Raw genomic sequence first — 26288 nt, forward strand, 5'->3', positions numbered from 1 at the left:
GGGACATGAATATGAAAATGATGAAGTTTGAAGAAGAAATAAAGAAAGTAGATTATATGATTAGCAATGAGGTTGTTGATGGAACTGTGGAAGTAAGAAGGAGGGCACTGGTGAGCTCTTGTAAAAAATGGTATATCAGAAAAGAGTTACATTGAAAGCAGATGTCGCGATCCAGGCATGCCAAGGAGATGGATAGAAACACCCGCTATTTTCACAATCTATCCTCAGCTCGAAGGAGAAACAATCGGGTTGAGTCCTTACTGATTTATGGGAGGATAGTGAGAAATCAAATAAGGATTAAGGTTGCTATCACAGACTTTTATAAGAATTTATATCATTAGGAGACCTTGTCGGTGATAAGATTCCGTGATGGGCTGGTTAACCGGATAAATGAGAAGGAGGCAGCAGAGTTGGAATGGATGACGTCTAATGAGAAAATTAAGGATGCAGTTTGGGATTGTGAATCAACTAAAATACCAGGCAATAATGGATATAATATGAATTTCATTAAGAAGTATTGGAAGAATGTTGGTGGGAGTACAATGCAGTCATAATAGGATTCTTTCAATTAGCTGTTTTACGTAGGGAAGCAAATATTACTTAAGTGGTTTTGGCACCAAAATTTATCAGAGCTAAAAAAAATCAAGAACCTTAAGCCGATTAATACGGTGAGTTGTGTTTATAAAGTTATATTAAAGATCTTGGTTCAGAAGATGCGAAAGATAATTCCAGCATTGGTAAGAAAAACAGAGAGTGTTTATATACAGGGTAGAAAGACATATGATGGGGCTTTGTTATGTAACAAGGCTAACCTTTCTCCAAATTCATTACAAAGGCACTAATCACTTCATTTCACATAAAAATTTTAAAACAATGAATCACTGCAAATCTGCAACTCTTACATCACCATTATCAAGAGTCTACAACTGTGCCAAGGTCTACAAAGATTCTAACCGAACAAATGACACAGTTCAATCAAATGCTAACATGTTTTGCTATGTAATAGCTTTAATAGCTGAGATGAATGATGCTTCTCAAAACGTGTCACATATCTTTCCAGGAACTTCTTGTGAGTCACAAAAAATGGTGTAGCTAAGCTAGCATCCTTCTTCATCAAACCTTTGGAGAGAAGATACTGCACAACCAAAGCCCTTGGAATAATCCTTTCTTCCAAGCTCAATCCAAAGATTACCGGCGCCACGCACAGCAACGAAGGATCCCAACCAAGCTTACCAACCCAAAAGCTCATGACTGCTATGATTTTCTTCTCGGACCGAAGCATAATCTGCGGATGCTTCCTAAACACATCGGAAAATTGTTCCTCCGACCAGCCCCAAGTCTTACAGGCTTCAACTTTGGCATCCCACCCGGATTTCGCCACAGCCTTCTTAGCCATCAATGCCACACTGAAATTCATCAAAGAAGGATCAACCCCTAATTTCTTCACTTCTGCCACAGTTTTCCACAAAGTAGAAGAGGCTAATACAGAAGGCCTGCATTGAAACAAGCGCTTAATTTGGGAATGAGTTAAGCCCTCATCAAGAAGCAATTTCACATTCTTGCTTACATAGAAGTGACCCATGGATGCAGGGGATGAAATTACACAATTCATGGTTTTTTCATCAGAGGATAAGAACCTATTAATCAAATCAAAAGCAGGAACTATACCGTTCTTGAGGCCAAGAAGTAGTAATTCAGGGTAGCCAGTTACAATTCGGAGAATGTCAGAGTTAGAAGCACCTTTGGAGGCTAAAAATTGTAACTTTGGTAAAATCCTTTTGTTAGGGTTACAGCGTAGGAAAGCCGGTACCCTAGTTGTTATTTTGGTGATTTGGGCATCTGAGAAACCGTGGGTTCTGAAAAATGCGATGGTTGAATCGGCCTTGCTGGGTCTGATGGAATTGAAACGAACCTTGCTGAATAATTTGAGAGGAGATTCTTGGGAGAATTCACACTTATCTGTGAGGCACGATACTGGTTGGGAAGTGGTTGAGATCAAGTGTGAGCGTAGGAAAAGAAAAAGGTGGCATTTTTGGGTTGCAGATGCAAATGGGTATACAGTAGCTCTTCCTAATCGAGATATGAACATCATAAAGATAATTAGGATTCAATCAATTCGGAGGAGTTTCAAAACCAGAAATTGCGATTAAAAAACCCTAACCCTCCAAACCCAACGGCAAACGCTGGATAAATCATTTGAACAAATTTCGGGGTTTTTTTTCTTGGGATACAAAAGGCAGAAGTAGTGATATACATAATTTTGGATTCACCAAAGTTCGAACTCCTGAACTTTCTCTAATACCATGTCCTGAAACCACTCATCCCAAAAACGTAACTTGACAGGACAATATAACACTAATAATCATATCTTTAATACTTTCTAAACCTTCATTGTACACATTGTACCCTTAGATCATTGACTCCCTATACTTTCTCATACATAATATTGTAATTTTTGATCTTTTTTAAAAAAAAAAAGTATATGTAACTAACAATATTTTTGAACAATATGTAAACAATGTGAATTAATAGGATTAAAAAAGTAAATTTAATTAGTAATATTAAATTAGAGTATAATGTATTTTTATTTGATTGGTAGTTGTTCATGTTGTTCAAGATAGTTATTATTTAAAAAAATAATTTCTATTTCTCTAATTAAATAATTTCACATTTTAGAAAAACACAATTACCACCCTAATATAAAAAACAAATTAGTGTGTGGCAAATAGGCAAATACTAAGGTGACTTTATATATGAATTTAATTTTGATACAATATCAGTAAAAATTTTACACGTATATTTAACTATATAACGTTACATCAGTAAAAAGCAAAAATAATCATATTTTACGTTAACCCTATATATAGGGATTTTTTATTTTTATAAATTAAATAAATATAATAATTATCGAAATAAATAATTTAAAAAATATTTATTGAAATAAATACTCCTCTTTTATCGCGTTTACAGTGTAAATGAGATAACATATATCTCGTTTATACTATAAATGAGATATATGTATTTATAAATAATTAAATATAATTTTTAAAAATAATAAAAAATATTAATAATATATATTTATATCTTATTTATACTGTAAACGAGAAACATACAAAATTATGGATTTGGATCTTCTAAAGTTTGAATTTCACTTTAGAGAGTAAAGTGTGATCTCTCACCATTGATTTCATAGGTAGGACCAAGAATAAATATGAAAGAGAAACTATTTAAGGATAGAAGATCATACTTTATTCTCTAAAGTGAACTTCAAACTTTAGAGGATCCAAATCCCAAAATTATCTCGTTTACACTATAAATAAAATAAAAAAATATTTATTTTCATAATTATTATAATTAATTTATTTATTAAAATAAAAAATCCATATAAATAACCATTTAAAAAAACCAATGTAATTAGTGTATTTCTTTCTTTCTTTTATTAACATAAAGATTGAACGTTGAAAAAACAAAATACAATTAGCAAGGGCAAAAAGATTTGAGGCAGTGCTTTTTTCGTTGAAGTCTCAACACAGCCAAATCCTTAGCTTCCTCGATTTCAATTCGCAGCAGCGATGAGCTCCGATGGTAAAACCCTCTCTCGCAGCGTGCGTGTATGCTTTCTCTTCTGCTTTTCATAAAGGATAAACTTTGAAATATGGATTTAGAATCTATGCCTCAATCGGATTCTAACACATTATTTATTCATTTGGCTGATTTCATTACACACTCAATATGTGATTATTGATTAGTTTTTTTATATATTTAAAAAGTTTTTTTAGGGGGGTGTTGTGGTAGGGGTGAGACTCGAACTAAGTATGTAAGGTGCTAATGCAGGTGTAAAACCCCTATTTATAAACAAATTTTACCTTTTTTTTCTTTTTGATATGGCCATTGTAGTTTTGGTTTGCTCTTGGTGGATGCTGCCATGGTTTGAATTCTAGCTGTAGGCTCGTTTTTATTTGCATTGATTGCTTACACTTTTGGGGAAAGGTGAAGGTAAGTACTTTGTGATTGGATGGATATACACGTTTTTATAAGTCCTTGTTCCGGAAAATTCGAATTGTGTTAATGTAAGCAGCTCATCAAATTTTACGAGTGAAAATCTGTAGTTTTGTGGCTCAAGGAGCATGCCTTGTAGAGTTGTAGTCTGTATCTGTGGATATAAGATGGATTTACCTTTGGATAACAGCTTAATTTTTCGTGTTTCAGATCCAAATTCTGCTGAGTTTGTCAAAGAATCTGTTCCAGGGACAAGCCTGGAAACACAGCAGGATGATACAAGTATGGATTTCGGCATTTATGTTTTCATCTGCGTGTTTAAAACCTATGTTTTCCTCGGGATGGCTGTCTCGATGATTTTAGAGATTTGATGATTGTAATGACAAATTCCCTAATGTCGTCCTTGTCTTGATAGAAATAAAAGCTCAAGTTGATGCCATGTGGGGACAAATGAAGAAAGGAGTATCCAATGATATCCTCAGAAGTTTTACAAGCAAGTCTAATTCCACTCCAAAAAGAACTGCAAAGAAGGGAGCTTTTGTAAGACCTTACTGTTGCTTTCTCTCTATGAACCATGGGATTTCTAGATAAAGCTCTTTTAGCTGTTGTTAGCGTGAGTTTAATAACGTCCAAATTTAATAACTTCGAACACAGAATTGTTTGTCATATCTGGGGTTAGCACCAAAGGCAACTGAATCTGTTGGGCAAGCTGCTTCCTGTAATGGGACTGTAGTGGAGCAGCGCAATACAAGTGATGAAGCCAAGAAGCTTGCTGCTACTGCTCTTGCAGCAGTGAAAGATGATGCCGCTGCTTCTTCCTCTGGCAGGGGAAAACTTGTGGTAAGCACATTCTCATTTGGCCCAAAAGTAGGGGGAAACACATAGAAGACTTAAGGGATTGTGCATTGATTTATTTCCTCATGTTCTAAATTTCGAAAGTTTTAAGGATTTATATATTAACATCCCTGAATTATAGCATGAAGCCTTTGAAATAATTCTGGCTTTAATTGTATGTCTTATATGTAGTTCCAAAATTATTTATTTTACCAGTGCCAATTGCATGACCCGTTACTGTTTGTTCATCTGTTTCCTTTCACAGATTACTGAGGTTCGGGACTTTGCTGGTCAAGACATTGAAGTAAAGAAACTCTTAGATTTTGACTCAAAGGAGGCAATGGAAAGAGCCAAAATTGCTGCACCTTCTGCAGTGGATGCTGTCCTTGAACAAATCAAGAAGAAGCAAAAGCTCAGTGTACTTGATAAGACCAAAATGGACTGGGGAGAGTTTAAGGAAGAAAATAAACTGGAAGGGGAGCTTGATGCTTACAAGAGGAGTTCAGACCAGTATCTAGATAAGGTCTCCTTCTTGCAGCGAACAGATTACCGTGAGTTTGAGAGGGAGAGAGATGCAAGACTGGCTTTGCAAGCCAGGAAGCGGCCAGATATGCGAGAGGAGCTATATGAATGATGGAATTAGTATAGAATTCCTATCTTTGAAGTATGGTTCAATTGGGAGTTGTTTTTCCAGGGGCTATTGTTCCTGGGAACTGGGAAAGTCTTGATCTCCAAAGAGTAAGATCTATGATCATTAATTGGGGCATGGCCATTTTATTTAACAAGGATCAGACTCTTCCAACTGATGCAAGACATGCACTTAACGAATCTCTTGTTTTTATTAAAAGACTAGTAAATTCATTTATAGCCTTAACTTTTAAGTATCTTCTTTAAATATTGTGTGTAGAGCCAAGTAACCAACCCCCAATCCCAATGTTTCTGCAATGCACTTATTCTCGGATGAAAACATGTACATTCAATTTGAATCCTGTAAGAGTTTAATGTTAACTTCATACAATAGTTCTTGATGGTTGGTTTCTCCATTGGCCATCTCTTCATAGCAACAAAATAGCCGAAACCCATACAAAATTTTGCCAGTTTTTACCTCTGCTTGTTTGAATTCCTTTGATAAATAAAACCACCATGGAATTTAGTTGTTAAATGGTTCAATTTTCGGCCACTTTTATGACAAGACATTTTATGCACTCTTCTGAGAGTCTGGATTCACTGACAACAGAAGCAAATCGGAAGAAGGAACGGACGGGTAGATGAAAATATCTTATAAAAGAGAAAAAGGTCAGTGATGTTGTTGAATTAAAAATAGAAATTACATTACTGCTCCAAGCAGAAGAGTATAGATGTATTACTCAAGGATAAAACAGCACAACCATTCCTCTTATTATGCATGGAAGTAAAGAGAGCTAATTCGTATTTTGAACACCTGAATCTGATTTTAACAAACAAGACGGTATCATCTCCAAGTCATTGTAAAATTCTTGGGAAAAAAAAATAAAAACATGAATTTTGAAGCTAATGGCTTTTCAAATGTGAATTGGCTTGTCATAGGTGGCCATGGCGGCTTCTTTCACAGCCTCACTCATTGTTGGATGTGCATGGCAAACACGTGCGATGTCCTCACTCGATGCATCATACTGCAATGCTATTGCTGCTTCGTGGATGAGCTCTCCTGCATTGGGTGCCATAATATGCACTCCTAATATCTTGTCTGTCTCCTTTTCGGCCAATATTTTTACCAATCCTTCAGCATTATCGATTGCCTTAGCCCTGCTGTTAGCCATGAAAGGGAACTTCCCAACACGGTACTCAACACCGAGTTCCTTTACCTGTTCCTCTGTCTTCCCAACAGATGCGACCTCTGGGTTTGTATAGACAACACCAGGGACCTTGTCATAGTCCACATGGCCAACCTTACCAGCTATGTACTCAACACAAGCAACTCCATCTTCTTCTGCCTTATGTGCCAACATGGGGCCTGGAATTACATCTCCAATTGCATACACACCTGAAACATTTGTGGCAAATCTTTCGTTTACCAAAATACGCCCTATCTTGTCTGTTTCCACTCCTATCTTGTCTAACGCAAGTCCAGCAGTGAATGGAGTCCTGCCAGCAGATACAAGAACAACATCTGCTTCAAGCGTGGTCTGTTCACCACCGGCAGCTGGTTCAAGGGTCAGCTTCACGCCATCCCCAGAAGTATCAACTCCAACCACCTTAGTTTTCAGCATGAACTTCATGCCTTGCTTCTCAAGAGAACGTTGAAACTGCTTGCGAACTTCCCCATCCATGGATGGAACAATATCCGGTGCAAACTCCACAACAGTCACCTCGGATCCAATTCGGCCCCATACCGATCCCATCTCTAGGCCAATATAGCCAGCCCCAATGACCACAAGTTTCTTGGGGATTTCAGTTAAAGCAAGAGCTCCTGTAGATGATACAATTTTCTTTTCATCAATCGTAACACCAGGCAGAGATTTCACGTCCGAACCGGTGGCAATTATGATATGCTTGCCCTTCACGACAGTATTCCCTCCATCAAGGGTTTCCACTGATACTTCAGAGGGCGAAACAAATTTACCATATCCTTTGACATAGCTCACCTTGTTTTTCTTGAACAAACCTTCAATACCCCGGGTAAGATTAGAAACAGCTTTATCTTTTTGAGCCATCATGGCTGCCAAATCAACCTCAACAGAGGAGAACTTGATCCCATGGTTGGCAAATGCATGTTGGGCCTCATGGTACATGTGGGAAGAATGCAAGAGCGCCTACACCAAGATATGAAGGAACCATAAACGAGTAGATTGGTTAGAAATTATACCACATCCATAACCACAAGTATTCTTGAACTACACATGGAAGCAAATTAAAACCTCAACAAAGTATTACAACCTTTCTAGTTCGCCTTAAGCTATCTACGAAACTGATTTTGTAAGGTTGATAATCCAGTTCCTATGAATGCTTACACCTTAACTATGATCTTAATGAATCAAATTAACTCGTTCACACAAGCAGGTGTAAAAATAACGCAACATACAAATCTAAAGCAGAGCAGAAGTAAAATAGAATGTGACTAATGAGCACACTTGCAATCAATTCCGAGAAAGCAATGAAAATTATAATAGAATTGGGGAAGCAATCGAAAGTTCATTGATTGCGAAGGAAGAAGAGGAATCGAAATGGAAAGGAAGGACCTTGGAAGGGATGCATCCAACGTTGAGGCAGGTGCCACCGAGGGCGCCGCGCTTCTCGATGCAAGTGGTCTTGAGACCGAGCTGAGCCGCCTTGATGGCAGCGACGTAGCCGCCGGGGCCACCTCCGATGACGACGACGTCGTTTTCGTCAGATCCAGAGGCGAATCCTCTCGACCTAATGAACGAAGAGAGCGAGAGAGAGTATCTAAGCGTCTCCGATGACACGCTCTTCGTCGCAAGCAGGTAACCCTTTCTCCTCGCCAAGTTCGCCATAGCCATTTTTCTTCTCTTCTCTTTTTCGACTCACCGCACTTTCTCTCCTCCTCTTTCTCTGAACCTATTAACCTAACACAAACACAACACAGTGAAACACAAAACAAAAGAAATTAGTGTTTGATTCGATCTCGGCCCTTCATTTTCGGGGTTTTCTGATTATTTATTATGTATTATTTGGTGGCAGCTATTTTGGACCGTTGATGATAATGATAATGTTTCCTTTGAAATATTCTGTTTGGTGGCTGTGCTTTTTTAAAGGCAAAGCTTGGACTCACAAATTACAATACGCCACTCTTATATAGATTATAATAAAAGGAATAAAATGAGAATTAGAAGTTGTAGCAGGCGAATTACAAAGTTAATACTACTGACTAAGGTAAGGTAATTAGGTAAGTGAAAATTTAGTTGTGTTGTTAATAAAGCTAAACCATTCATTTGGATTTAGAAGTGTAGAGAGGGGCTACTATAATAAATGGATAATAAGGAAATAACGGCCTTATACACCTTACCTTACCTTAGCAAAGGTTATGCAGTGCTACCCACACCTTCCTTACAATACAAACGGACAACATATGAATCACAATTGGTTGCATTTGCTACACACATGATCCTTTTGATTATATTTTATACACATGACCAAGAAAATATCCTCAGAAAAGATAGGATGAGGGATTGGTTAATCATATTATCATCATAGAGTGCCAAAGGATGATATTTCCTCCATGCTAGGTTAGCCCCACCATTAAACATACATACATACATACAGCAATAAAAGGTTCAAATAATAACACAACCAAGATTCGAAACTATAACACGTGTCAAATAAATCGCCATTCAAGGTGATATGCTAGATAATAATGTAAGAATGTAAGAATGTAAGAATGGGGTTTTCATGCAAAACTACAAAGAGCAAAGCATTGCTGAATGATGATAAGTCTAGCTCATATCTTATTTACACCAAAAAGCATTAACAAGGCAAGGGGCTAAAAAATCAAAACAACGATGACGAGGGACCCTTCCTACTCCGCCAAAATTAGTTACACTTGTCTCTTCATGTACCAACATAAACTGGAAAATCAGAACAACTCCCAATTAAATAGGTCTCCCCCCTAACTCCACCAAATATCCCTTTCTATCCCTACAAAACTGCTGGTTGCCTTTTTCTTTTTTTTCTTTTCTTTTTTTTTAACTCTGAAAGCCTAAAAAACAGATTAATCTTCAAATGAAAGGAACATTTCTGAATCATTAGAATTGCAATTTACAATCCCACTTTTTAATCTGACAAGCTTTTCAATCTATTTCGGGTCTCTTCAGACAGGTTACAAGCCTTGAATCTTCTTCTCCAGGGCGAAGAACATGACTCAACAATGCTTTGTACAGGGGACAAGCATATGACAATCACAGTGAGATTGTCTGATGTATTTAGGCGCAATGCTTCCTTCACCAGTTCCCGGGCACTTTGCTGTGGGTCGTCATGCCTTCTTAATCCGCGACGAACAAGGCTAACGGCAACTTGGCTGGACATAACATCCCAGATCCCGTCACACCCAATGATTAAGAACTCATCCTCTTCGGTCAAAGTAACCAGTTGAACATCTGGCTCTGCTATAAGAGGGGATGCAATACCAAGTGGAAACTTGAAGTCCCAATCACCCAGGGCACGAGTTACCGAAAGATAGCCATTAAGATATCCATCATCAATGAAGGCCCCCAATTCCTCCACTCTCCTCCTTTCCGGCAAATAACTTGGCCTATGATCTTGAGACATCTCTACAGCTGTACCTCTCCTGCAAAGAACTGCTCGACAGTCTCCAGCATTGGCAACCAGCAAATGATTTCCAAGTATAAGGGCAGTCAATGCTGTAGTCCCACATGAACTACTAACACTCTGTTCATCAGCCAAGGCGAGGTCTGCCCGTATAAAAGCTCTCCGATGAGTGTCTTCCAATTTCTTCAGAAAAAGTGAATCGGTGTCATATGATTGAAGCATATGAGCATCTTCAAAAAATAACCTCATAGCATTCCTCTTAACAAAAGCAGCTGCTTCAGGCCCTCCATGCCCATCAAAAACTGCATAAAATGCACTCGGTATTGGACACTTGAACACAAATCCAAGGTGGCCAGCTAGATCATCTATCCTAATGTGTTCATCATCCATAGATATGCGTGGTCCAATCTCTGCAAAGCTACCAGAACGCACATTTGGAACAAACTCAATCACAGGAGTCTCCAAAATGGAATCTTGAACCTCAGAGCATGCACCCTAACACAAATACAATACTCAGTTAGAACATCAACACAAAAACGGTGAAACAAACAGAACATAAGCCTGATCACTAAAGCTCATAGAGCCTACCAGCATAAAGTGATTAAAATTTTCAGCCATTTTATTTTGGGGCTCGATTAGTATTTAGTAAAACACTATATCCCAAAATTCGGGTTCACAAATCTCTGCAAAACACTGAACTTCACCACATCCACCAATTGAAATAAGATAAAAACATCATCATATTCATAATACCGATTTCAGATTTGATAATTAACTATTAACTAACGCAAATTCACAGCTAACTCCAGAATACTTAATACAGAATAATCAACGAAACAAACATCCCAGAAAATTAAGAGGCGCAACAAATAAAAGGAAACACCAGATTCCTTAACCAAAGCACGTATCCCAATTGAAACAAAAAACCTAATTTTTATTCTGAGGGATTTAAAGGGATAAGTATGTGTAGAATGGAATTGAGAAGGGAACAAAAAAAAGCGTACTTGACCAAATATGGGGACAGAAGGAGAGGTTGGTGAGACCTCAATCTTAACGTTTTGTTCTTGCGTCACGCACAGATGATACTTCATGTCCAGCATCGGAATACTCTGCTTACAGATAATCTCCGCTTCCGCTACCATGTTCTGGCTCACAATCATCTTCAAACGCCGTTTTCGGGAACGAATTTAGGGTTCTCAAATTTCCCTAATTGAATCCTAAAGCCTTCAAATTGGGTCTGAATTGGGATTCCTTTGCAGAAGAAGAAGAACAACAACAGCAACAGTAACAAAATTAGGGTTTGTTTCTCTCTCTAACTTTCTCTCTCTCTCTCTCTCTCTCTCTCTCTCTTATTTTTCCTTGCTTTGCAAATTGCAACGAATTCTGCGTAAGTACTTCCAGGGAGCTTAACTACGACGCGGTTTATATACAAGTCAGTGGGCGCAAGGTGAAATTTCCGTTATACCCCTACGGATAACCCCGAAAATCTACTTTTTATGGAATTTCGGGGTTCGAGTGAAGGGTAGATTTGTCAAACGTGGAACGGTACGTAGATTCGCCACGCTTCTTCTCATGGGCCAAGTAGATTCGATTCAGTAGTCTATTTCTTTATTTTTTTTTAAAACGGAAATTACGAGAATATCCCTGCATATGCTTCTGAACAAAGTTAAGTTAATTAACCCACAGATTAATTTTTTTTATGTTTAACTTTGCGGCTAAGCTCCTAGCATTTCGTGTCTTTGGTAGCTTTTGTGGATGTTGCGTATAAGTAATTCTTATTAGCATGAATTATTACCTTTCTAAGCATATAAAATTTATAAATAATGTATGAGTTGGTTCCCTTAAATCATTTGAATATTTATATAATTGTTGATAGAAAAAAAAATGGATATCATTTAACTCATGACTCATCAGTGAAGCAACCTTTTTTTCTATCAATCTAAATTACTTAATAAATTATAAATAAATAACTAGACCACAAATTCATAGGAACAAACATAATTGTAGCATTGAATATTAAATAAAATGTTTTAATAATTGGCTATCATGTTCTTTTTATGTTTTTCCATTATTTTTATTTAATAATATCATTTCTTTTTATTATTATAATTCATCTAAAAATATAATATAAAAAAATTATATATAAAATCATGTTATTAAAAATAAAAATAACATTATTATTACCCTTTAATGTGATATAAATCCAAAAATTATTGAAGGGATATTCCTAGCGTATTGAACTTAAAGGTGGAAATACCTTTTAATAAATTTAAGGAAATTTCTCAAATACGGCTAATTAAATAACATGAATGGTTTTTATGATATAGAATATTTTCCCTATAAGATAAAAAAGCTATGGTTGTACATTAGCGTTGGAATTCCACTGCGTACTTGTGTTGGATACCATATCATTCACGTAATATTAAATAAATATATAACTAAGCAATGGCCAATAATATTAATATATCATGGTCATGGATGCATTCTTGAAAGAAACACAATAATATAATATAAACACATCTTTTTAACCTTAAACACGTTTTACAGTGTCTATCTATCTCGTATATATAGCAGTATAGGTAAATTCAATTATTTTTCATAATTGAAATTAAATTAAGTAAAATAATATCAATAATTAGCCATTTGCCCATGCCTAAAGAAATAATGATGTAATCCACACAATAAAGGTTAAATGATAAATATCTTGGAACTTATTTTAGTATGTTATCTAAATAAATGAAACTAACGTGTAACCATAATGGATAAGATGCCCAAGAAAGGTGAACAGAAAAAGAAATTGCTTCCCAATATTCCTGCACTATAGAAGTGGAGGGAGCATTGGGTTCAATTCAATTCAATGCAATTCTATTCATATATTTCTGCTTCAATTTCAATGTTATTATTTATTATGGCTAAAAGCTATAGCTTTATTCATCAAAGTACCTTTCCTTTGGTGGTACGCGTGGCACTTTTATTTAAAACCAGGTTGCGTAAAGAGACCTTATTAGAAGAAAATTCCAAATTTTCTAAATGTTATGACTACCAACTATTTTAATTAAGAGATGGTTACCAATAATTTGAAGCCAAAAATCTATTTTAGCAGCTTTCAATGTTTGAATAATTGTTACCAATACTTAAATAAGATACGCAAAAGTGAAAACATAAGTAGTCTATTTACTTTTGGTTTGGATTTTTGTCCCACAGGATAGTAATCAATATCAATCAGTGTGGTATAGCTTTATAATTTAAAATATTTTGAATACTAAAATGGAAATGGAAGCCATTCATCATTCATGAGGTTTGAATAAGGAAAATAAAAGCACCACTATTAATTTTGATGTTTGTAGGGGTATTTGTGATGCGATTTAAATCGACTTAAAAAATAAATATTCGATATAAAATATATAATTTGTTATAATTTAGACCGAGTTGGTTTGATTTTATTTTTAAATTTAATTTAATTTGATCTAAACTATTAATTTTGAATTTGATCGATTTATTCGAGTTAAAAAATATAAAATTTAGAGGAGTGCTAGAAGGCTAGCAATTTTTGTATTTTGTAACCATCAATTGACCATCAATAATCCTTTTAATGGTGTGAGATTACATCTAATGGTGGGAGATCACTCACTTTTCTTTTGATGGTTAAATACTGGCCACAAAACACAAAAATTGCTGGTCTCCTAGACTTTTCCTAAAATTTAATCTAATCTAAATTAATATTATTTTGATCAATTTTTAATTTAAATTAGATTGGATTAACAATTTTATTTTCATACCCTAATCGGTTGTATTAATCTTGTTTCTAATCCTATGTATCACATCTGTTTTGGAAACTTCTATCATGTTCACACAAGTTTAAAGCATTCCATATACAAACAAAACAAGTTTACTCATACACGTAATTAAAATATGAAAATTCTTAGTTAAAATCATTGATTTGATAAACTCTATCTTTTTCTTGCCCTTTAATGGATACACTTGTGATATAAATATCCAACAATATCCAATACAAGAATGCCACAACACATCAAAAGAAAATTAATTTCAAGTCAAAAATCTACTTCTCTTTTAGGAAAAAATGAGTGTTTCCAATGAATAAATCAATGAATTATATGATACAAAATACATCTAATATGATTAAAGGTAACACTGACAAACACTCATATATCTTAAAAATTTAAATAAGCTCAAACCTCAGATTCATGAGTAACCAAAAGAAAGATTGGTAACTATGTACTATATTCTACTCACAGCATCTTGGTTGATGTTCTGTTTGCAGTTTATCCCAAAGGCACAGCACCAACCGTGGGCTTTGATAATGGGCAAGTACATAATTTGATTCACATCCAACATTGTAAAACCTCTCATCATTTTCATAATGAACTTCTTTGCCACCATTCTTGAATTGTTCAATCCATATTCCCATGGCAACATCTTCTAATTTAAAGAGCTAAGAATAAACATATATAAAAAAACTTTGGGCAGTTAGTTAAATGAAGACACTCTTACATTAAATAAAGTGTTTGGAAGAAGAAATTATACAAATTTATTTTGTATTTGATAAGAATATATTGAGTGATGTAATAGAAGAATAACCTCTTGAACACAAGTACACAACTTAAAACAATACAAATATACAATGATGACGATTTTCACAAATTCACCTGTGCTAGAATATATTTAGGATATTATAAATTTATATAGAATTTAGGTATATCTCCTATTAATTTTTTATTTATTTAGTTTGATATTAGGTTAATTTCATCATTAGGATCAGATTGTATTATTGGCCTATAAATAGACATTTTCCATAGTACATTCACAGAAACAATAACATCTGAAATCTGAATCTCATTTTTATTTTTGAGTTACTATCATGAATGCTAACAACCTGAATCTAGTTTAGAGTTTAAATCAATTTTAAGCTCCATTTGATTTTAGAGAAGTAAGTCCTTGGTGATGTATGCTTAAGTTTTTACTTAATCCTTAAATTTAAGAAGATGGCAACCATTTAACACGTCCATGGAAAAAAAAAAACCTTAAGAAGCATATCCTTTTACTATGCAAAAGAATGAAAGATTCTACAGTAACTCAATGAGCATATAAGCTTTTAAGTTTCCATTCCATCATGGTAAACAGAACTTCTAACCTGGAGTTTTCTTTCCTGGTGGCCATTGACAATGAATTTCGCTATGTCTCGGGAGATTACATAGCCAGGACCATGAGCCCATGGTGGGTATGTATCATATGGCCATTCCTGAAACAATAGTAACAAAAACAAATAGATAAATAAACCCAAAAAAAACTTGGAGGGGAAACTGCTAATGTAATTTATTAGTAGCAACATGCAGAGGTCAATACCTTCTCACTGATGTACCATTTGCTTTCTTTATCCCTCTCAGGTGACGATTTAGAAGAGATGAGGCCGAACAAAAGACCATTTGATGGCTTTCCTTTGAGGCTAGAAAGCACTTCATCTATCCTAACAAAAGCATCATCATCTGTTTTCATGATGTATTTAGATGGCATGACTTTAGTCTGCATGTTTAATACCAAAAACATATATCAAGTAGCTTATAGAAAGTAAAGACCAAAAGAAGATAGAGCAAGATGGATATATCAAGTAGCTCTACTTACCCCCATAATGCAAATTGCAATTGTCTTCAAAGTAATCAAACTATAATAATCAACAAATGGCATTAATTGAATATCCCCATATGCTTGAGATTCACTCCACAACTCAAAGTTAACTCTATTGTTTTTGTGCTGCATTCAGATAGATAATGAATGTTACCTAGGAGATTTTTATCAAAATGTATAGATTTACTTTGGCAAGTGTTAAATAAATGCATCACTTACAAGCCCAATGAAAAATCGGACAGCAACTTCTCCAGAACGTACAGCCTCATATTGCATCCAAGACCTCCTCAGCGCCATTCGGCGCTCAAAGTTATTTCCAGTAGAGAACACTCCAATCAACAAAACAAGCTTTTTCCTGGTGATAGAAGGAGCCTTCAATTTATCAACATCAACTAAATCGCTATCTTCCATAACGGGTAAGCCTTTTGCCAGGACAGATAAGAGATTTAGGCTGCCTGCTACTTTAACATTGTTGACTAGCCATGGTTCAAGCTTCTGCATCACAAAAAGTCTAAGGTTGGAATAATAATTCTTCTCTTAAAAAAGAAAATGTTTTTTCAGTAGCATCACTCCTCCCATACCTTACCTCCCTGTACGCAAAAGAAGTTTCATGCCTTCCATTAACAGTCATATGAAATCCCTCTGAACCAACCCACAATGTGGCAGTGAAAGGATTCCCCTCAGCAAAGGGGAAATTACCAGTTCTATGTGCACTTTCTGAGGAAACATTAGCAGTTATATCACTAGTAGGTTGACCCACATTTACATTGTCTTCGTTGTTACTTCCGACTTGTACATTGCAGAGAGCAAATCCATCAACTACAAGATACAGTAATATGATTTAGAATTTTCTGCAAGCCTCAAACTTAAGATATTGCATAATAGCAAAGGAAATTAAAAAGACACTGGTTTTATATGATTGGAGTGTTACAAACTTCGTGTGTAAGAATTGCAACTGGAGCTGTAGCCTACTGATGGATGGAAAAGTCATCTATGAACATTATACTGTCCAGGTAGTTAAAAATGCTTCTTATTTACTATATTTCCAAGGTGAACATAATTATTTAACAATTAAAGGTCTATAATGGATCATTATTTAATGGTGAAAACTTCTTGATAATAAAAAAACATCTTACGAAATGTACCTTTCTGGTTAGCAGAACCGCGAGCAGGACACCTTTCCTCTTTTCCCCACCCAAAATTACTAGTCCATGTATTTTGAACTATATATGGTTCCTCAGTCATGTTATCTTGAGGAACTCTTATGTTGTAATATAAGATGATTGGAGGATTTGGCTTCTCTTCAAGCTCTTGTCCAATAAGGTCAATTTGAAAGCTGCTATTCCCATTAGGGATGCCAATAATTGTAATAGAAGAATCTTCAACCAAACCGCAAGGGAGCTCGAGAGTGATTCCACTGCCTGATATTGTCTTACCAAATGTGGTCACAGAGAATGGGCAGTTTTGATTTTCTGGGCTTTCTGTATTATTAATCCTAGAAACTTTGTCTTCTTCAACCATAGACAGCAGTTTTTTCCATGTTACAGAAGCTTCTTTAACTCCTTGAGCAGTTTCAGGCAGCGCATCCGACCTCGAAAGCAAGGAATGCAAGTAAGACCATACAATCACAGTATTCATCTCTCTTTCAGTTAAATTTTTCATGCCATACAGATCATCAAGCCCGTCGACATGAATCAAATGTGGCCTTTCTCTTGGTACCAGCGGTACTCTTTTCTGTTCCACCTTAGATGAGTTAACAGGAGGAGCACTGCTACCACCGTTAACATAATCATCTACTACCTGTTGGTTATGAAAGAAATTATATGCTGATTGTTTTGCTGACTGTTTCTGTGGCTGAAATCCTTTATACCCGTACAGGAAAACCAACATCATAACTAGAGTCATGATCAACAAGCCTCCATACCACTTCTTCATTTTCAGCAAACCTTGAATTAAATGTAGCCGTTTCTGTAGACACATAAATCAAATAACTTTGACTACAAGATTATTAAAAGAGTCACACCAACTAATTTATAGAGTTCAAGTCACATGCATAGCAAAGAACCAGTGATCAGGCTGAACTCTGACTAGCCCTCATTACATGCCCTTTGCATGACAGTAATGGAAAAGATGTCATGTCAACAATTTCAATATTCACACCTCATCTCAAAGATTCAAATACCATAATAAGGCATGGTACATGAGCTTATGCACATGAGAGTGTCATGAAACCACTCTCCCTGAACTCTAGACTTTCCTTCTCTTTCGTTTGCCTTATGTTGAAATTTTCTTTTAGGAGGTCAACAAGGATTGAATTCCTGAGCTTTTGGTCATATAAACTTTATATCATGTCATAAAACCACTTATCAAAAAAGCTTAAACTAATAGAAAGAGGCATATAAATAGTTATAAAGAAACCTATTCAAATGCTGAAAATGTATTCTAAAGTATAAACACAACTTACACTAATAGTAACTAATTTCCTAGGCAACAGTGGACAGAATTCAGATTATTGAATGTTTTGAATCTTAATTGACCCAGTTTGACACTTCAGTTTCTTTTTGTCCAATGTAGGGCTACATGTAAGTTAACCTACACATACATATTCATGTTGCAAAATGTTAAATGGAAGTAAAGTAAAGGCTACCAATATTTGAGTTCCTATGTGTACAGACCCAATTCAAATTAACTTTTTTGGGGCATGAATAATTGAATATCGGATTTTTTCTTAGTAAAGTTAGTAAAAGCGCAAAACCCGCAATACGGTTATAGTATGTCAACTACAAATCTACACATTTCAAATATCAAGACAGCCAATAAGTTATAGCTCAAACGGCATAGTCTCTCCATACTCTTAAATTAAGAGGTTGCGGGTTCGAGTCTCCTATCTTTGGTAAAAAAAAAAAAAAAAAATATCAAGACTATCTTTCGGCACCAGAAAGAAAAAGGAAAGAAGAAAAATCGCATCTTGGACGAGAGAGAGACAGAGAGAAGGAGCATAAGCAGAATCGAAAGGAAGGAAGAATAAAAGATTTGAAGTTGAAGAAGAATTCACCCAGAAACTCAGTGGTGACTCACCATTGAATTGAGTTGAAGCTGCGAAGTTGCGTCAGAGAAGGTGAGTATGAGGTATGAGAATGAGAGTGAAGGTGAAAAACATCAGTTGCAATTTTTCAAAAGCCCTTATTTATTTCTCATTATTTTCTGTAGCATGTACTTGAATATAGTAAAAGACTAAAACTAAGCTAAAGTAGTACCATGATTTGGTCGGAATCTAAGCTAACGCCGGCAAGGGATGTGCGGTGCGCGGTCGTTGTCGGTAACAAAACACAACGCAATTAGGTAGGTAATAATTATTTGGTGAATAGGGACAGTTTTTCCCCACACTATTTTTGGTCGTCTGAGTGACAGTTGAGACCGGTATGAGTATGGAACTAAAAACTAATTAATGTTTGATTACATGAAAAAACAAAAATTAAACCTGCAATATCTGATCTGAGAAGATTAACATAAACATTTTGTATATTCCTACACGATCGACTTGTACAAGTGTTTGGTGGTGGTGTTTTGTATTTATAAGCCTTCTCCTTTTTATCCTCCTAAATCTATCAATATTATGTTTTTTTCTCTGTTTATAACTTTATATTAGTATTATTTATTTTGTTAATTGGAGTAATAAAAATTTTTTTTAATAAAAAAAATAGATATATTATTTAAATTATTAATCTCTTCCATAGAGCTATTATATCAAAAATTTTCAAATTCTTTCAATTGATTTAAATTTTTAACAAATACAACTTTTTTTTATGAATCTATCTTCTTCGAAATATTTATAGCGTTTTTTATCTATAAGTCTATTTAGTTGGTTTTACAAAATTTAAATTTAAAAAATATATTTAAAAAAATTAATAAAACATAAATTCTAAAAAAAAATCAATGCCATATATGATTAATCATCTAATCATAGTTAGTTATCTGAATGCTTTTTATTTTATATTTGGTGAGACTTCAATTAGTTTATCTAATACATAAAAGAGTATAAGATTTTTTTTAGCCAAATCCAATCAAGTTAGCACAAATTTAACAAAAGAAACACAAGTATTCATTATCGCTTTTCTTTTTTAGCACTTCTTCAACAAAAAAGTTTTCGTTAAAAAGTACACAAACTTAATGACTTTTCTCATAAAAATTAATACATAACACAAAAATTTTTACATACAGCAAAAACTTTATTAATATAACATAGAAATTTGTACACATAGCACATAAATTTTTGCACATACACATAAATTTTTGTTACAAATATAATTTATTGGCTGGATGAGTCAATATTCTGAACATGTGGTTCATCAACTTTTTTTGTTATGCATCAAAATTTTATGTGTTATGCGTAAAAAATTTGTGTTGTATGTATATTGTTGGTTGGGTGTTAATGTTTTGAATATGTAGTCTTTTAAAATTGTGTTGTGTACCAAAATTTCTGCGTTGTATGTATTTTGTTAGTTGTGTGTCAATATATTAACATATGACCATTTAAATATTTATGTGTTGTGCATTAAAATATTTTACTCTGTGAATCAAAATTTCTGTACTCTAATTTTCTGAAAATATAGGAGAAGAAGAAGATGAAGACGACGACGACGATAATAATGAAGGAGGATGAGAAGGAAAAAGGAGGGGAATAAATCAAACAAAAGAAAAAGAAGACGACGTTGAAGAAGAACAAAAAAAGAAGAAGATGATGACGACGATAATGAAAGAGAAGAAAGAGAAGAAGTAGGAAGAAAAAGAAGAAGAAGAAGAAGCATGCCTATATACATATGTCCAAAGAAGTGCATTGTGACTTGGTTGAGTACCTGGTTTAAAAAAACTTGAGTGCCTAGCTTTATTGTCTAATTGATATGATTATGGGTTATATATCTTACAAAAATATATTCTGGTTATAACCCTAAAATTCATTCTAGCATATTCTTTTCACAATCAATTAACACTTTAGTATTTTTCTTTTTTTCCCATGATTATTTGTAGAGTTATGGATATTTTGTTATCAAATAACTAAAAAAAAAATAATTTAAAACCCGCAGTGATTCAATCCACGTTTAAGAAGGAATAACACTGTTAACATCGTATTTAAGAGGTAACCAGCAAAGATAACTAGAAAATGGTTTGTTAATAATTTGCAACTTTAACGGTGTATATACTTTGTAGAGGCAAATACTAAATTGGTACTCGAAAGATTTTGGCGCTGACAAAATAGTACCTGACTTTTGCTATTGACAAAATAGCTCCTAAACTTCTTTGCTATGGCGGAAGGGGACGCAATGACTAGGTGCTACCATGACGGAGGGAACGCGGAAGAGACGCACCGTGAAAAAGAAGTGGCAAACACGAGAATATGATGAGATACTACCATGGTGGAAGGGGACGCAACGGCGTGCTGAAGAAGCATCGAACACGAAGAACACGGCGAGGTGCAGCGACGTGTCATGGCGGTCTTCTTTAGCTGCCATGGCAGAAGGAGACGTAGCAACGAACATGAAGAAGGTCGCTGGAAACACCACCGGAGCTCTCTACCATCATCGGGAGCCCTCTTTCAACAGCCACATCAGCGTTTTCCATTCGCTGTGACATCACCCTTTCATGATTGGGTGATTTTGTCAAATTTTAAAATCTTTCATAAATTATTGTCAATAACAAAAATCAGGTTCATTTTGTCCACACCAAAATCTTTCGAATGCCAATTTAGTATTTACTTCTATTTTGTAATAGAATTTAATTTTCATAGACAGTTGGTGTAAATAAATTTTACTCATAATAAAACTTTAATATCCTGGGTATGTAGAGAAGTTTCTTCTTCTTCCACCACCCAAAATAGTTTAGTGCATCTTTTGCTATCACAAGAGAAAACAGATAAATATCCCGCACGTAGTCAATTTGTATCATCGAACATACTCGGACGAATTCATTTTCCAAACACACAAAGATTATCAGCATCATTGATAAACAAATTTATTTGCCAGTAGTTTCCCCCTCGCTAATCTAATTGCAGCATGTATGATTCTATACTTGGCTATCATATTTTATTTTGGGGTAATAAGCTTTTATGTATTTGCTATGAATGATTAATTCTATGCAGCAAGAAATAATTTTGTTTCTCAATAAGCTATCGGTATCTCCTATTACTATCAGAGCTATGATTATATATATATATATATGTATATATGTACAGCGTAAACTATTTCGATCTATAATAAAATACAATAATTGCTGGACATTATGCTATGGCAGAGCAGTGAGATCCGAGGGAAAAAAGCTGCCACCTCAAATACCTCACCAGTCGGAAGAACTCATTCCTTCAGCAAACAGGTCCTCACCAAGTCAACTTCTGAGATGATCCACCTCTTAAGCTGAAGGGGAACTGGGCTCATATATATCTCTCTCTTGTATTGAATGAATGTAAGAATGAGGAGGACGACTGTGATACGAATAACTTTGTGAATAGAGGGTTTGGGGGATGCAGTTTGAGAGAAGGGTTTTTGATCGATTATGCTGAATGTAGAGCAAAAACTCAGCTATAGCGACGGGAACTGCTGCTTCCAAAGATTGAAGAGACTGGAGTTGATCCAGGCGTCACCTCTTTCAGTGTTAAATCAAATTTAGAGCCCTCAACATGCGGAGAATAAGGCTTTTTCGCATTCTTTGCCAGTGTTACCTGAGAATATCGGTGCAAAAGAATCAAATCACAAAACCGAGTAATATTGTGCTGTGCGTAAACATTGGAACAATGACAAGAATCCAGAGATGAAATTCATGTTACCTTTGATGCCCCTGGACCATAAGTGTGAAATGCACGATCTATTGAAGAGTAAACTTCAAGAGCTTGATGGGATTCAGGGATGCATTTTACAATGCGAACGTTTTCTTTGGTATCTAATGTTCTAGACTTCAAATACAAAATGAGACGGGTTGGAGGGGATTGGGGTTGTCCTTTTTACCATGAGTAAGTTCCATCGTAGCAAGGTCGTCCCACCGTATATCCCACTGTATTGAACACGGATCCTTGCTGGGATGAACTTCCTCTGACCGATAACATTGGATGGTTGCTGAAAATGACAATGAAAATGGTAAGAAATAAGTGAAGGTAGTAACATAAGTGGGAATCATTCAAGAATATGGTGGGTTTTTATTCACTCTTGTCGATCATGGATACGTACTTGCAATAGTATCAATCGTCGATGAGTGATCATGAGAATCTTCCCTTTTCGAAGCATGAAGTGATCTTCATAAGCATCAGTTAAGGCGAACTTTCCTCGAACTTTAAAAAGATCAACCTGGCTGAAAAATGAGCCTGATTCTGCCAACTGCAATATGACCTACACAATACAGCATATGGCAATCGTTCACAAACTGGGCACCCAGAGGAAGGTTAATATTGGGGGGAAGGAGGGATAAGCTTTGTTTATAAGTTAGATTTTGCTTATGGGACGGGGAAAATGAAAGCATAAGGACAAAAGCATAAAAGAAAATAAGAAAACATTTGGGACAAAATTGAAGCTTTCCTAAATGTTGGAGACAAGGCTTATGCCTTGGTAATAGGCGAGATATAAGAAGAAAAAGGAAAAATGAACTCTTACTAAATTCTCAATAACCCAATTAAACAAACCATTTGAACATGAAGTTATTGTAGCGCCAAATAGGTAAGGGAGCAAAAAAAAAAAAACAAAAAAAAACAAAACTTAGGTGTACATGAATGTAGTGAACTGATTGATTTAGTTGTGATCCTTAGCAAGTAAAACCTATCATACCTGTCCTTGAGCTTTGTACTCATCATATAGTCTAAGCAAATTATCCCCACCTATAACGCGTGGCAGTCTCCTCCGGAGAAGTTGTTCTTCAGATGTTATAGCGGATGCAATTTTCATTCTCATAGCATTGGCACCTTCTGTCGTTTTTGACAGAAGATCTAGAACTCCACTAACTGGTTGTGCTGCTGCCCCTATAATCCCCTTCCCAACACCCTGAACAAAACCCTCAACGCCAGAAGATTTTGCACCTTCAAGAGGCTTTGTCAAAATACCAGTTACCCCTCTGAACAAACCTTTAGCTAATGCCCCGCCTCCCTCTCTTAAAACATCCCCAAAATCCTCCACACCTTTGCTTTCCTGCCACACATTTACATTAACCATAGGCATCAGCATCATAACAAACCAGTGCACATGCCATGACATATAGAAAAGGAATCTTATTGAAAGAAACAGAAAGAAATTTCATAAGATACGGATGATGGGGAATCCTCCTAAATATAAAGAAGAAACAGGAAAAATATTGCAGTGAAGTAGTCAACATGTTTTCTATTGTAAAAGATTAATTTTCTAGTGAAGTTACAACCTATCAGATTAAACATACAATAATCAAGTGTAAATTGAACCTGTCTCATCCGACTTTGAATGAACTTCTTATCCATAGACAATGCAGCAACTCCTTTACTCATGTGTCCAAGTGCACTACTGCATTGCCCAATATATCAACACCTGAGAGAAGCTGAAGTGGTTGGCCTAGAAGATCCTTCCTGATATTTGATACAGCCATACTAATCATTGAACTCTGCCTCATGCACACATTCTCATGAAACTTCTGGTTTATCTTCACCTGGTTGAGGAGTATTATTATTATTATTATTAGCGGATTATCAATATATATTAAAAATAATGTCTGTAATAATAACTAGGGTTAAGTATAATTTTGGTCTTTAAGGTATAGGTAAAAAATTCTTTTTCGGCCCCAACCTTTTTTTGTATACAAAATGGTCCCTAAAGTTTAACTTGGTTTTAAAATCGTCCTTATGGTTTAACTTGGTTTTCAATTTTTGGCGGTGGAAGCGGAGGCAGAGGTGGATCGTGGATAGCTTTTTCTTCTTCTTCCCTTTTTCCTTCACAGGAGCATAAGCACTCTTCTTATTTTTCCCTTTTTTTTTATTTTATAATTTTTTTTTGTTATGGGTAATTTAATCCAAAATTTTAAGATTTAAGTAAAAAAGACGATTTTAACACTTGGTTTTAAACCTTAGGGACGATTTTGTATACAAAAAAAGATTGGGGACGAAAAAAATTTTCGGCATATACTTTAGGAACCAAATCGTACTTAACCCTAATAACTAATATAGGATTGGTCAAGAAGCTAAATACATTAGGATGCGTTTGATTTGCGTTTTCATTTTCAGTGTTTTTCTGTTTTCTGGATTTTGTGAAGGAAAAAGTGAAAACAGGAGGTGAAAACAGAAAACAGGATTTTATTGTTTTTACTGTTTTCACTTTTTCCTTCCCAAAATCCAAAATACAGAAAACACTGGAAATGAAAACAGAAAATGAAAACGCAAACCTATGGTTTTGGACTTGAGTCCATTGAAAAAAATATTTTATAAGGAGAGGAATAATTAAATATGAAGAGTGGGGATTTTTTTTTAAAAAAATACATATTTGACACCAAGAAAGGAGAATCCTCATAATATATGTAATAGATAATAGATAATAGATTATTTTGATAGAAGAGGAGTACACATTTATAACTAGGACAATTTTACTCTAAGGCTGACTAGAAACTAGAGAAAAAACTGTTAATGCTTACTGGCATATTTTCCATGTTACCCAATGCAGTCATCAAGGATGCCCAGACCAAGCACACCTCTTGGCCTTTGACTTGGTGACATAGTATTGACACTTTGAATCGAATTTCCGAAATATTAAGGACACTGTAATTGAAGCAATATCATATTCATTCCCAGAAACACAACACATAAAAAATACAATTGAAAGAGATTCCTGCATACCCAATTTGAATGATTGGATCAACTGATGCAGCAGTAGTTTGAGAATCAGTCAGCCTACCAAGCTTCACCACTTGAATCATTTCATGTAGGCGCCAATAAGGTTCATGAATGTTATTAAAACAGAACCTCCTGAAAAGAAATCAAAAAAAAAAAAAGAGTAAATAATAAAAATGAATTCATACAGTGAATAAAAAAACAAGCTCAATGAAACAAGTAAAATAACACAGATCCAATATCATCGATGCTCCACTGAAAAAGATATAATTTCTGCACAAGTTCTGTGGTGAAAATGCATGATAAGTTTCAACTGTAAAATTGAGGAAAACAAGACATTGATTACAATTTAATACTAATAATGGAAAACCAACCCAAAAAATAATTAAAAAAAGCCTTGTATAGTTATTTAAATCCTGGTTAGCACGTGTATTGGTTGACTGGATAGTGGATTTAAACTAATTTTCACACCACAAAACCTGAGAAACTAAAAATGAAGACAAATACCAATTCCCAAAGACTAACAAAATGTAAGAAACAACTGAAACAAAAAATTTACCTGCTAATTCCAGATCCAAACCAGTAGAATATGCCAGAAAAGATTCTGGACAGAAAGGTACAAAATTCTCAAGTATGACAATTGAACCCAAGCCCAGATCAAATGATGTGAATCAGAATTGGAAATAGACGAGTTTGCTGAGATCATGGAAACGCCAGATCTCAGGTTCAG

The 26288-nt window shown here is 35.1% G+C and overlaps 5 protein-coding genes and 1 pseudogene across 14 annotated transcripts; 1 reads left to right on the forward strand and 5 right to left on the reverse strand.

Moving 5' to 3' along the window:
* Window positions 1–734: 734 nt before the first annotated feature.
* LOC112723226 (transcription termination factor MTERF15, mitochondrial) lies at window positions 735–2325 on the reverse strand. The gene has a single exon (XM_025774490.3). The coding sequence runs from the start codon at window positions 2090–2092 to the stop codon at window positions 983–985; it is 1110 nt and encodes a 369-aa protein (XP_025630275.1). The 5' UTR covers window positions 2093–2325; the 3' UTR covers window positions 735–982.
* Window positions 2326–3416: 1091 nt separating this feature from the next.
* LOC112723229 (uncharacterized) lies at window positions 3417–5876 on the forward strand. 2 transcript variants are annotated; one of them, XM_025774493.3, is made up of 5 exons: window positions 3417–3585; window positions 4210–4281; window positions 4415–4539; window positions 4654–4839; window positions 5099–5876. In XM_025774493.3, exons 1-5 carry the CDS (start codon window positions 3573–3575, stop codon window positions 5465–5467), a joined length of 765 nt encoding a protein of 254 aa, XP_025630278.1. In that variant the 5' UTR covers window positions 3417–3572; the 3' UTR covers window positions 5468–5876. The 2 variants fall into 2 exon arrangements, with proteins under 2 accessions (XP_025630278.1, XP_072064036.1); XM_072207935.1 differs by having other exon boundaries at window positions 3454–3611.
* Window positions 5877–6139: 263 nt separating this feature from the next.
* LOC112723227 (dihydrolipoyl dehydrogenase, mitochondrial) lies at window positions 6140–9392 on the reverse strand. 3 transcript variants are annotated; one of them, XM_072207934.1, is made up of 3 exons: window positions 8837–9392; window positions 8052–8396; window positions 6140–7625 (listed from the first exon to the last, which is right to left on the reverse strand). In XM_072207934.1, the coding sequence occupies exons 2-3, from the start codon at window positions 8328–8330 to the stop codon at window positions 6375–6377; spliced, it is 1530 nt and encodes a 509-aa protein (XP_072064035.1). In that variant the 5' UTR covers window positions 8331–8396; window positions 8837–9392; the 3' UTR covers window positions 6140–6374. The 3 variants fall into 3 exon arrangements, with proteins under 3 accessions (XP_072064035.1, XP_072064034.1, XP_025630276.1); XM_072207933.1 differs by having other exon boundaries at window positions 8842–9051; XM_025774491.3 differs by lacking the exon at window positions 8837–9392 and having other exon boundaries at window positions 8052–8805.
* On the reverse strand, window positions 9245–11505 carry LOC112723228 (probable protein phosphatase 2C 2). The gene is made up of 2 exons (XM_025774492.3): window positions 11100–11505; window positions 9245–10590 (listed from the first exon to the last, which is right to left on the reverse strand). Exons 1-2 carry the CDS (start codon window positions 11253–11255, stop codon window positions 9601–9603), a joined length of 1146 nt encoding a protein of 381 aa, XP_025630277.1. The 5' UTR covers window positions 11256–11505; the 3' UTR covers window positions 9245–9600.
* Window positions 11506–14164: 2659 nt separating this feature from the next.
* LOC112723230 (hydroxyproline O-galactosyltransferase GALT3) lies at window positions 14165–19325 on the reverse strand. Of its 7 annotated transcripts, XM_072207932.1 has the most exons (9): window positions 18817–18968; window positions 17899–18077; window positions 16884–17706; window positions 16325–16557; window positions 15958–16233; window positions 15736–15864; window positions 15460–15636; window positions 15248–15355; window positions 14165–14548 (listed from the first exon to the last, which is right to left on the reverse strand). In XM_072207932.1, exons 3-9 carry the CDS (start codon window positions 17671–17673, stop codon window positions 14342–14344), a joined length of 1920 nt encoding a protein of 639 aa, XP_072064033.1. In that variant the 5' UTR covers window positions 17674–17706; window positions 17899–18077; window positions 18817–18968; the 3' UTR covers window positions 14165–14341. The 7 variants fall into 7 exon arrangements, with proteins under 7 accessions (XP_072064033.1, XP_025630280.1, XP_072064032.1 ...); XM_025774495.3 differs by lacking the exons at window positions 17899–18077; window positions 18817–18968 and adding an exon at window positions 19220–19325; XM_072207931.1 differs by having other exon boundaries at window positions 16884–18077; window positions 18817–19299.
* A 2491-nt stretch (window positions 19326–21816) lies between these two features.
* LOC112723233 (uncharacterized) lies at window positions 21817–25661 on the reverse strand (annotated as a pseudogene).
* Window positions 25662–26288: the final 627 nt, after the last annotated feature.

Source organism: Arachis hypogaea, chromosome 11 (assembly GCF_003086295.3).
Source record: "Arachis hypogaea cultivar Tifrunner chromosome 11, arahy.Tifrunner.gnm2.J5K5, whole genome shotgun sequence".
Taxonomy (NCBI): domain Eukaryota; kingdom Viridiplantae; phylum Streptophyta; class Magnoliopsida; order Fabales; family Fabaceae; genus Arachis; species Arachis hypogaea.

What these genes read in the sequence shown, in the direction of transcription:
- LOC112723226 (XM_025774490.3), bottom strand. Translation starts at nt 2,092, where the DNA reads ATGATGTTCATATCTCGATTAGGAAGAGCTACTGTATACCCATTTGCA.
- LOC112723229 (XM_025774493.3), top strand. An exon ending in AACACAGCAGGATGATACAA is followed by an intron (nt 4,282 to 4,414) that starts GTATGGATTTCG and finishes TTGTCTTGATAG; the next exon opens with AAATAAAAGCTCAAGTTGAT. An exon ending in CTGGCAGGGGAAAACTTGTG is followed by an intron (nt 4,840 to 5,098) that starts GTAAGCACATTC and finishes TTCCTTTCACAG; the next exon opens with ATTACTGAGGTTCGGGACTT.
- LOC112723227 (XM_072207934.1), bottom strand. Translation starts at nt 8,330, where the DNA reads ATGGCTATGGCGAACTTGGCGAGGAGAAAGGGTTACCTGCTTGCGACG. An exon ending in TTGGATGCATCCCTTCCAAG is followed by an intron (nt 7,626 to 8,051) that starts GTCCTTCCTTTC and finishes ATCTTGGTGTAG; the next exon opens with GCGCTCTTGCATTCTTCCCA.
- LOC112723228 (XM_025774492.3), bottom strand. Translation starts at nt 11,255, where the DNA reads ATGATTGTGAGCCAGAACATGGTAGCGGAAGCGGAGATTATCTGTAAG. An exon ending in CTGTCCCCATATTTGGTCAA is followed by an intron (nt 10,591 to 11,099) that starts GTACGCTTTTTT and finishes TATTTGTGTTAG; the next exon opens with GGTGCATGCTCTGAGGTTCA.
- LOC112723230 (XM_025774495.3), bottom strand. Translation starts at nt 19,255, where the DNA reads ATGTTTATGTTAATCTTCTCAGATCAGATATTGCAG. An exon ending in TCTCAGATCAGATATTGCAG is followed by an intron (nt 17,707 to 19,219) that starts GTTTAATTTTTG and finishes ATGTGTCTACAG; the next exon opens with AAACGGCTACATTTAATTCA. An exon ending in TTGCAATTTGCATTATGGGG is followed by an intron (nt 15,637 to 15,735) that starts GTAAGTAGAGCT and finishes TTAAACATGCAG; the next exon opens with ACTAAAGTCATGCCATCTAA.